Source organism: Urocitellus parryii, chromosome 6, assembly GCF_045843805.1.
Source record: "Urocitellus parryii isolate mUroPar1 chromosome 6, mUroPar1.hap1, whole genome shotgun sequence".
NCBI lineage: Eukaryota > Metazoa > Chordata > Mammalia > Rodentia > Sciuridae > Urocitellus > Urocitellus parryii.
This window is the reverse complement of record NC_135536.1, coordinates 98,611,320-98,623,329: the sequence shown is the minus strand read 5'-3', so window position 1 is coordinate 98,623,329 and position 12,010 is coordinate 98,611,320. Positions and strand designations below refer to the sequence as shown.

General features: G+C 42.3%; 1 protein-coding gene across 1 annotated transcript in view; it reads left to right on the top strand.

Moving 5' to 3' along the window:
* Positions 1-11,442, top strand: part of Onecut1 (one cut homeobox 1) — a 33,884-nt gene extending 22,442 nt beyond the window's left edge. The window contains exon 2 of the mRNA XM_026393062.2: positions 11,150-11,442. Coding sequence (XP_026248847.1) covers positions 11,150-11,442 — 293 coding nt within the window. The remainder of the gene's footprint in view (positions 1-11,149) is intronic.
* The last annotated feature ends 568 nt before the right edge of the window (positions 11,443-12,010 follow it).

Genomic DNA, 12,010 nt, shown 5'->3' with positions numbered 1-12,010 from the left:
CAAGGCAAACTTCACTAATTTGAAATTAATTATGGAAAACATCTGATACCTTAGTGAAAAGTAAAGTTGTAGAGTATTTTTATTTATTTACTATGTATGTATGTATGTATATATGTATGTATTTGGTACTGGGGATCGAATTCAGGGGCACTTGACCTCTGAGCCACATCCCCAGCCCTATTTCATATTTTATTTAGAAACAGAGTCTCCCTGAGTTGCTTGCACCTCACTTTTTGCTGAAGCTAACTTTGAATTCACGATCCTCCTGTCTCAGCCTCCCGAGCCACTAGGATTACAGGCATGCGCCACCACACCTGGTTAGTAGATTATTTTTAAAGGAATACTATTTTATGACTTTCAGTTGCTACAAATATTATAAAGTAATATGTGCAGCTATTAATTATAGAAGTGGAACCAATATACTTTAATTCACAATAGGCCTATATGAGATAAAAATGCATGATAAGCATATAATTTATCAAGCATGTAATTTGTCCATTTTGGTTGTTTTGTCATATAAGCATCATAACTAGGAGATCCATATCATATATTTCCAATTATTGGGTTCCAAACTACTGAGGGTCTTTTTAAAAATAAGGAACACTGATGTATCAAAACTATAGTGGGGGGGCTAAGGTTGTGGCTCAGTGGTAGAATGCTTGTATAGTACCCATGAGGCACTGGGTTCAATCCTTAGCACCACATAAAAAGAAATAAATTAAATAGAGGTTGAAAAAATTCTAGTATGTCAGGCATTAACAGAAGTTTAGAAATTTAAATGGATACAGTGGCACATGCCTATAATTCCAGCGACTCAGGAGACTGAGGCAGGAGGATTGATCAGTTTGAGGCAAGCCTCAGCAACTCAGTGAGGCCCTCTGTAATGCAGTGAGACCATGTCTCAAAATAAAATAGAAACAAAGGCCTGGGTGATGTAGCTCAGTGGTAGAGCACCCCTAGGTTCAGTCCCCAGCACCAAAACTAAACAAATAAATAAATAAAATCTTTAAATTTTTAAAAATTTCTTAAATAAAGGAGGGAGGAGAAGTTTTGGAATTTAGATATCAAAATTCATTTTTTTAAATCTAAAAATCAAAATTCTTGAGCCAAACTTTCGGAAAAGAACCATACTCTCCTTTGCTGCCAACTAAACAATCAGGTACAAGGCCCTGCCCTCTCTTCCCACCAGCAGCTATGAAGCTGCAATAGAGAGAGAGCACTTTGGCAGGAAGGTTCAGGTCAGTAGGTGTCTCTTCCTGCCAAGTGTAGAAATCCTGGAGCCTATGTTCAGGAAAGGTGTGTTTTGGGGCTAAAATAGCCAGCAAGAGAACAAGACCAGTGTATTTGGGATGTGAAATGCATTCACTCAACAGGGATTCCCAGCCTGTGCAAGCAGGAAAACAGAACAAATGAGGAAAGACAGTTTGGTGGGAGAAACGAGCTAAGATACCCTAGAATCACACAAAAAGGGCCCTGTGTTCTCTGCTTTCCCCAGTCTGTGCCTGAGGGCTCACTGGAGCCACACCTCCTGGTCCCCTCTAGTAATATCACTGGTTCCTATATTGATTCAAACCCCAGCTCCACCAAGATCATTGAGGTGACCTTGGCCCAGGCCCTCACCCTCACTGAGCCTCAGGCTGCTCATTTGTCAATTAGAGATAATAATCGTTATTATGAGGCCATGCATGGCCTTTCACATATGGGGCTTAGCACAGGGGTGTGGGGGGGTCCTATTCCACCCCTCTGGGCTGTCTGCCTTTTATACACAGTACAGGGGCCCCCCGTCTCCTGAGCTACGACTGAGCTTTACCTAGAGAAGAAAGATGAATCAAAGTGTTTTATACATTGACTCTGGAAGGACTTCAGGCAGCAAACATGGGATGGCAGGTGCCTGTCCTGGATAGAACTTTTCAAAAAGCAAAAGGGCCTTTTTAAAAATAAGGAAAGGGGCAAGGTAGTGGTGGGAAGTTTGGATGACCATTCCCACCTGAATAGATGGAGCAGACTTACCTCTGTTGACTTTAGCCAAAGCCCTCTATGCCCCATGGTTCTTCTTCCACACTGAGTCAGCTGATCTATGCTCTCCAGCCCCCTCCTGACTCAGGTCCCTCTCCCCTGCCAGCATGGAGGTGCTGCCCACTATGTTGCCCAAACTGCCTCCGTCTCAACTTCCATCCAGACTACTTCATTGAATGGGTAAAGTGCAGACATTTCAGTCACAGGTCTGGCTGACAACTGGCCTGCTGCCTGACTGGCCAACAGTTCACTCGGGGTTCCCTGGGCTCTACTTCATATGTTCCTGCCGTCTCACCATCCTGGGAAGGTTCTCAAGATGAGTCCACCACACTCACCTCAACGCCTAGGGCACAGTGAAGTTGAAGGCCCATGTTCCCCACTCATCAGCTTTGTTCCCACAGGCAAGTCACCTGACCCCTCCAATAGTCTTTTATCTACAAAAAAGGGAATACCCATTTTATACCTCACCTGAGTTTTGTAGAGTCACACATGAAGTTTTTTTGGAGGTGTTTTAGCACTGAAAAACAAAATACAGTGTGAGTTATGATGATAATTCTTTGCTGGGAAAATCTGCTGAGTGTTTGTATTAGGCTTTTCATGTGCATGTCCAGAAGTTTCCATAGTTGTTCTAGCTACCCCCACGTACACAGACACATAGCCAATGTAGCTTGTGTCCAGCAGAGTGTGTTGGCTCCACCTCCCTATGCTGGACAACAGTTTCCAGACAATCTGTGCAGAAGTTTTCTTCCCACGCCAAGGCTGTCCTTGGCCATATCAGTGAGAACTCGCTAGTGTGGCCTTTCAAACCACATGTTATGCCTCACCCTGCAGTTTGCCACTTAAAACCTGCCTTGTTCCTAAAACAGTTGGAGGTTCTGCTTGTAAATATGTACACAGCACAGCAAAAGAACTCCAGGCAAGGCAGATAACATTCTGACCCAGAATGCCTGGAGGCTGAACTATAATCCTGAGGCTGTTCCAGTCAATAGCCCAACTCTTTAATCTCCACAGTGTGGGTGGGTACCAGCCTGGAAGACGTGCTCAGGCGAAGCTACAGTCACTTCCATCATTTCTCCTTAGGAGTCTCTCCCCACCCTGGTCTTGTTTAATGAAATCTGTTGCATACTTGCTGGTCCACCTGTGTTGTCTCCTGGAGTTTACTTTGAGAAACATCTGTGGCCCATAAGAGAGGGTCTTTGGGGGCTCACTGAACATCAACACCAACCAGCTATTGTCTTTGAAACAGGCCAGAAGGGACTCTTTCCCAGTGGCAGTCGGCTGAGGGCTGAGGGCTCACCTCCTGTGCCTGCCCAGCTACTACTTTGTTTTGCTTCTCGGTGCTGGGGATTGAACCCAGGGGTGCTCTACCACTGAGCTGTAACCCCAGACCCCACCCACCCCCCCACACACACACTTTTTGAGATAGGGACTCCCCCTAAGGCCGACCTTGAACTTGTCATCCTCCTCCCTCTGAGGAATGTAGCTCAGTCACTGGGTTTAATCCCAAGTACTTAAAAAAAAAAAAAGAATATCTCCATTGTCTGAACATGTAACAATGAATCCCACAAATGATTTCCACTATTATGTATGATAATAATGCACCAATGAAAAATATAGAAAAAGACTATAAAGAAAATAATTTAAAAAATAACTCCATTTGTGAATTTCAGTTTTCTAATCTTACAAAACCTGATGATTGTTCACTAGGCACACGACCTCATTTCTTTCCTATCTCTCCTAAAGGTGCTTTTCCAAAAGCCTTTCTCATCTTCATCTGTTCCACCTCAGCCTTATCTCTGCCTTCCAGGAGTAAGATTGAGAAAGTGGTACACGAACAGTCTGCCAAAAGACAAGACATGGACCAGAGGGGTTGTCCAGTTGTCCCTCGAGAGAATAGTGCAAACCTCACACTTCTCAGGGTGTCCAATGGTTACTCAGAAACCAACAGTAATCAGGGTCCACACTGTCTGCCACTTCCCCTGAATTGGAGCTGAAGGTTGTAGACATGCATCAAGTCATGTAGATGGTTATTTAGTCCAGTCCTTTATTATTATTATTATTATTATTATTATTATTATTAAGAAACCTGAAGCCATCTTGACTCAAGGATTTAACCCTATCATTTGACTAATTAGCCACAGAGCCAGGAGCAGAACCCAAATCCTCAGACAACTAGATCAAGACTTTCCCATGATGCCCCCTCCCTGTGGACTGGGAGCACAGAGTGACATACACCTGATTATACCTGCCCCCCCCTCATCTGTATGAAGCAGCCAATAGGACAAATATACCAAGACTATCAGGAAGCATGTTAAATTGTTCTACAATTTTAATGCAAAAGTAGAAACTCAGTAAAAATAACTAGTCCAACCATAGGTTGTGTAATGACTCAAGTCCTAGGAGGACAAAGGCTTAACTGGACTCTATGGCAGTTGTTATTACTTTATTGTCTAAAGTTCATCAGATTGAAGCAACTGTAGGTCTGTGAGTTTATGTTTTGCCACCTTTGTTCAGATGAACATGGGTTTGGATTATTTACAGTACCAGGTGATTGCAAAATAGTTACTCTTTGAGAAATCATGAAGGATGGCCATGATACAATGAAAAGTCAACATAGAAGCTGTATGTTGCAAAAGAGAGAAAGGTTACCTTGGACATTGTTTAACTGAGGTAATAGATTTTGGAAAACAAGAGACAAGAGCTTTAGAACCCACAGGGGTCCTAGAATACTGCCTGCTTATTTAAAGATATCTGCAGAAAAAGAAATTGAAGGATTTCTACAAGTTCATACCAAAGGTTAGAGTCAGATCAAAGACTCACGCCTGATGTGTAAGTCCAGTATTCATATTGTATTTTGACAAAAGAAGGAAGAAGAATCTTGGGTTGGGGATGTGGCTCAAGCGGTAGCGCGCTCGCCTGGCATGCGTGCAGCCCGGGTTCGATCCTCAGCACCACATACAAACAACGATGTTGTGTCCACCGATAACTAAAAAATAAATATTAAAAAAAAGAATCTACAGTACTCCTTAAGAGTTAGTGGTTTTAATCCCTCCAACATGTATTATCTTACTTAGTGCTTATTACCATCCTGAGAAGTATAAGAAAGCTATTGCCCTTCATTTTGCAACTGGGGACATTAAACTCAAAGAAGATGAGGGAATTGCCCAAGATCCCACCTTTTTATATATATATACCAGGGATTGAATTCAGGGCCTCCTAAGTCTTGGGGATTATAGGAAGGCACCACCATACCCAACAAAAACTTATTATTATTATTATTATTATTATTATTATTATTATTCGTGGTGCTGGGGATTGAATCCAGGTGAACCCAGGACTTTGAGCATGTTAGGCAAGTGCCCTACCACTAAACCATATCCTCAGCCCCCAAAATCATGCTTCTATTAGTGGCCTCAGAGCTGGCTACTATGCCTTCTGAATCCAGGTTCATCTAAAAAGTTGTATTATAAATCCATCTCGCCTTGCCATTCTTGGCCAACACATCTGTGCTCAGATATCCCTAACAAATTCTTGAACTGTCAACACTTTAGGTGTTGTAAGGGACTTTATGGAATTACATAAGGAAAATGGATATAAGTTGAAGTACATATGCTTAGCTAAAACTATTGTGGAATTACAGAGCTTCCCTTTGCCTTTTGTACTTTATAAATATGAAAGCATTCAGATAAAAAATGCTTGACTGGTGTCTGATTCTGGAATGTTATTACATACCATATTATGTAGTATGTCCTAAGATAGGGCCTCTTAAACTTCAGGTTGTAAGGAACTAATTGTTTGTTGGTTTGTTTTCTAATTTTCATCTGTCCCAGACCAGTAGTTCTGACAATACAATAAAAATGTATTAGTAGAAAAATAACCACTTGAATGTTGCACAGTGTCAAGCTTCCGTAAACATTTCTAACTATTCTCCATTTTCTGCACCAATCTTGTTGTAGGTCAGTTTGCAGACCAGCATGGATCTGCCCATCATACTTTGAGAAACACTCTTCAAAGGAATGTTATTTCTGAGAGAAATGCCCTGAAAAAAGAGTTCCTGGATTATTAGGGGGATCCCATATGATAGAAAATGTTGGTGTACAACACTTCCATATCAAGGGCTCTGAGAAGTCCTGCATTAAAGAAGCTTGTGTAATCATTAACTGATTTGACCTCATAGCTCATTGTTCACAGAGTACCTTTTAACATCCTGAAGATTCATCCCCCAAACATAACTGCATCCATTTCTTGAAATACACTTGGTCCTGCCTTGCCTATTATGGGCAGAACAAGTCCCCAGGCATGCCTGAAATAGAAGCCTCTGTCCTTGCCCATGTCTTCATGCTCTTTTTAATTTTTTTTTTCTTTATCACCTTTTACTTCTGTTGTGCACATTCTTTGACTTTTTACCATCTTCCAGGTCTGCTTCATCCTGCTTCATGGCACTTGCAATTGGCAACCTTACACATAGAGATCAAAAATCACCTGACTGTCTGAGACAGCTTCCACTACAATTGGCCACGGAATCTGTCAAATATACCTGCTTGCCCACCTTCATGGAGGTGATTCATGATGGATCTTCTTCATCTTCAGTACTACCTTTCACAGTTAATCCAGTTCTATGATAAATATTTCTCTCTTCTTAATGGAAACTATATATCCATACAGAAAACACTACTGCCACCTAAAATACTTGCATTGCTATTCCCTCAGCATCAGCGCTTGTTCTTTCCCACTTTCACTTTACTCTTTATATCTCCACCCTGCACATGTGTGTAGACCCTCCAACCTCCATTTGATGGCTTTCTCCCTTATGATGGATAATCTCTACCCCAAAATGCATTCATCAAACATTCCAAAGCATGACTGCTCTCAAAGGTTCTAACAGTTACAGTCCTGTGAAAGCTTCTAGAAGTATGACTTTATTTCTATAGGTTGCTCTTCCTCACCTCCTCTGGTCACAGGGAATCCTCAACAAGGTTTAGTCTATTCTCCACTCTACTGCTATCTCTGCCTTCTCTCCAACTTCTGCAGAGTTCTCTCCAGATATAACTGCATCCATTTATTCATTGACACAACCCCCAATCCCCACATGGGCTGTAGGTTTCTCTTCTACCTGCACTATTTAGGATGGCCTGGAAACTGAAAACTAGTCAGCCAGGTCCCTGCTCCAACAAAATCTTGCTTTCAGGGTTTTGGCATTGTAGTAGCTACAGTGCTTGAGATCTTAGGACAGGAACTTCCAAACTGAGTCCCCCCAGCCTTAGTACCATATAATACATTAGTCAATGTTCTCTGAAAAAAATATATATATATATATATGTGTGTGTGTGTGTGTGTGTGTGTGTGTGTGTGTGTGCGCTTTAACACACATTATGAATTTTGAGGAAGAGGCTGTATTTAACAGTTTTAATAGTTTTCTCTGAATTTCTTGATCTGCAAACCATCTTTTCACAGAACCTTTGCTAGAGACCCAATCATTCCTCTGATGCTATTTGGGAAATGCTGGCTCCAGGGTAGCCTTAGCCCCCTCAATCCTGCTAAGCACTGAGACCAGACTGGAGTCCTTTAAAAGTACATCTGGTTAGGTAGAAAACGGATCTATGTGATTTCCCTTAGCTCTTCCTTTTGAATGATAGATAAGTCCAGGCTTCAACCAACACTGTTATTTACTTTTCCATAGGTGCATGTTGTGTAATTTATCATCTAGAGCCCTAATGACGTCCAAGTCTATATTTCTAGCCCAGACTTCTCCCCTGAGCTCCAAACCCCATTCATCCTACTGTCTGCTGGATGACCACCTATTGAAGATCTTTAACAGAATGTCCTGCAAGCACTTCCAGTACATTTCATCCGATATAGAAGTAATTGCTGCCCTCATAAAATGCATCTCTGCATTCCCAAAGGTCCCTATACTTCCCTCCAACCAGATACGGGGAGATGTTCTATCTAAACTCTACCATCACAGCCAAGTTATTATTCCTCTCAATTCTGTCTCCTAAGAAGGGCTTCTCTGTCCTCAACTGCCATTGTCTAATTTGGGGTACTCATTACTGCAGTTTTCTGTCTTCTGTCTTAGGTCGGGCTTTCTGGGAAGCAAACTTTAAGTTTCTGAGATTTCCATGGGAAGGTTGTTGGAGAGTGCATGCGAGAGAGATTAATACCTTTGTGAGGAGTGGAGAAAGTAAGTTGAACTGCACTGTAGTTGCAAGAATAACTTCAACCAATGCTCCAGGGTGCTCTGGAACTGTATGACCCTTACGACTTATCCAAACTTGATGTAAGGGATTGAGGTGAGGGGACCTTAAAGTAACAAATTCCACTCTCCTTGACCACCACCACTCACCCTGCCATCTCCTACTGCTCCCACCTGCCACTAGATGTGAGAAGCACCCATCCCAACCCAGGGATCTCAGCTGAGATCTCAGCTGAGAGTCACCAGCAACAAGGTATGAGGGCCTCAGCCTTCAAAGGAAGCAGAGTAGAGTAGGACATCATTCACCACAATGTCTTGCTGCTTTCCAGGTTGTCCCCCACAACACCACCAGAAGGGTTTTCTGATCCCAAACTTAATCATATTACCTCCTTTCAGTAACTCCTCCTTACCCACAAGATGATTCAAATATGATCTGTCTGATGGAAGTTTATCTCCCTTGGCTCTTCCCCTCACATGCACACTTAAGCCACAAATACCATGATGGTGCTCTATCTCAGTCCCTTACCAATGCTGCTCCTCAGCTGGGAAGGACACCCACTTCTCTTACCAGCAGACATCCATTTAGCCTTTAGGGCTCATCTTAGTAACTTCTCTGAAATGCCTTTCTTATTAACCTCAAAGAGAGGTAATAATATGCTTGCAATTATTTGCTTACATGACCACTAGACAGATCTTCTTATGAGCTGAGCCTGGATTATATTCATAGAGTGTGAATGAATGAATTAGTCAGCCATGGTCATCATATACCAGTCTCCTCCTACTGGGGTTAACTCAAACTAACTCGAGTTGACTTTAATCTACTCATTTTTTTTTTCAAGGACTTAATTTGGTTGCTCCTTGAAAGCTGCAGGCCCCAGAAGGAAGAACTCTATTTAGGGAATCTTACTTCTGAAGCTCTTTCTCTAGTATTTACTAATGATTGGACCAATGGTCTTTTAAGTGGGGTGAATGCATTCCAGAGCCTAGGCAAGCTGATGTATCTGGAGAAGAGAATTCCTATGTCTATTCGTGTCTGTGTTACCCCTTTTAAAATTCCTACATTTTATGTATTCCTGTATTTTATTAAGTGCATAATATAGTAGTATAGTAACACATGTCTAATTTATAAATAACATAAGGGAGTCTATACTCAAAAAAAAATTTTAGGTGCTTGGTATGGAACTCAAGGCATCACATACTTTAAGCATGTCTTCACTGAGCTACACCCTTGGCCTTGTGAACATTTTTTTTAAACTAAATAACACATTGTTTTTATTTAAAAATAATTGGAGATCTTTTGATTGGACTTCAAAGATTGGAGGCTTCTTCAGCTTTCACCTACTAGCACATCAGCTGATCTATTGCAGAGCTAATTTGTATGGCAGGTACCTAGGTTGTAGAGGAACTTGGAAATCTGGGATCTGGAATAACTAGGAATGAAAGGTAGAGGCTTAGACAGAGGAGCAAGCCATTTAGAGAAAGCACAGAGCCCGAATCTAGCCAAAGCTGGTGAAACAACTAGCCAGGGACTGAGAACCCACAGCACACAGAGAGTGAGGTGAAAAAGGAAGCGGCCGCAGACAAGGATGCCAACTGGAGGTACAAGGTGTGAGAGTGGCAGTCCTGACCCCCCAGGGAGGTCTACATGCTCTACTGCTTCTTGTGGTTGGAGAGACAGGTGTAGCCAGCCAGTGTGAAGATGGCAGTGGCTGTTCCAGAGCGCCTATGTAGGGGCCCAAAAGGCAACAGTCTGATAGGAGTCAGGGCACAGGAGGCTTGTTTTCAAGCTGTATCAACACGAATAGAGCACAGTTTCTACTGGGGTGTATGGTTAGGGATTGATTGATAATGGAGATGGGGAGGGGGTTGGATGTTGTGAGTAATGTAGCCCTTAGTGCCCTTTGGCATGAGGAAATCAGTGAGTCACATTAGGCTGGAAAGATGAGAAAGATGCTGGTCTAGCACCAACCTATGGGGGCCCAAGGGCCACACTGGAATGGTGTACTGGAATAGCTCTAGCATCAAAGAAGCAGCTTCATGATACAGGACCAGAAAGGCAGGCACAAGGACTGGGTCTCTCAATGGGAAACCAGGTAAGGGAGGAGGGGACTCCAAGAGCAAGACTTATACAAGAAGCCAAATGGATACAGAGAAACCCCCAAATGAAAATGGCTAGAGTTTTCTTTTCTTTTCTTTCCCTTCCCTTCCCTTCCCTTTTCTTTTCTTTCCTTTCTCAATTCTGGGTAATCAAATCTAGAATCTCATCAAACTCAGAATCTCATCTGTGCTAGGCAAACTACCAACTGAGCCACAACTTTTGCCCCAAAATCTTATGTGCAGAGTTTCCTGGAACAGAAAAAAGATCATCAGGGAAACAAATGCAATTCGTTTTTATTCCTTTAGACTCTCAGTTGGACTGTTGCTCTTCTACCAAAAGCAGACCATAAACCTCTAAGGTCTACCCAAAATCAGTTCTTGCTGATAATACCTTGCATTAGTGAAGCATTTCAGTTACCATGAACTTTTATATGTTATTTCATAGTATAACCCGCAAGGTAATTATTCTTATATCCACTCTGCAGAGGGAAAAATCATAGTTTAAAGTGATCAGTTCATTAATTAAGAGGTTTGTACTCTACAATGAGGAATCTGAGGCCCAGATGGAATTATCTGATATACATAAGTCAAAAAGCAGATACCCATCAAAGATGGAACCCATGCCTAAGATCTTAGATGCTGGAGCTAATCCAGTACACCTTACCTGTGTCCCAGTTCTCTGTTCTTTTCCTATACTTTCCTTTGACCCCTCTGTGGCATTTCAATCAGATTTCAGCAGAGAGAAAGCAGGCCATCAGGAATGGCTAAAAAAAATTATTGGCCCAGTCCTTCTATTCCTGATCCCCCAGGTAATTTGTTCTAACATCTTCTGTTTCTTTGCAGCATGCAAAAGGAAAGAGCAAGAACATGGGAAAGATAGAGGCAACACACCCAAAAAGCCCAGGTTGGTCTTCACAGATGTCCAGCGTCGAACTCTACATGCAATATTCAAGGAAAATAAGCGTCCATCCAAAGAATTGCAAATCACCATTTCCCAGCAGCTGGGGTTGGAGCTGAGCACGGTCAGCAACTTCTTCATGAACGCAAGGAGGAGGAGTCTGGACAAGTGGCAGGACGAGGGCAGCTCCAATTCAGGCAACTCATCTTCTTCATCAAGCACTTGTACCAAAGCATGAAGAAAGAACCACAAACTAAAACCTCGGTGGAAAAGCTTTAAATAAAAACAAAACAAAAAAATTTTTAAAGACCAGGACCTCAAGATAGCAGGTTTATACTTAGAAATATTTGAAGAAAAAAAAAGTGATATTTATAGTCCAAAGAAACCAAAGACTTAGCTCACCTGCATTCTGACTTTGTTCGGAGACACACACTTCAGCAGGGCGACGACTCGGCAAGAAGTTATGAGTGGGAAAACACTGGATCTCACACCTTCAATCCCTGATCATTCTTGCTGTGCTTGGCTGTTTAGTGGTTTGGAGCATAGTGATTTTGAGCCATTGTGTGGACAGTTTTAAGATCGTTATCTGTTCCACTGTACCATGAAGGTGTATGGTGTCTCAGTACTGTGTGTGGGTACACCCGCATGTACACACACACACACACACACACACATACACACACACACACACACACACACACACACACACACACACCACGTACACCACCAGTGGTTAAAAACTTAGGCAGGGCTGGTCTTCAGGAAGAGTTGTGCTGTAGGAGTGCAACCAATATGGTGTGGGGTTG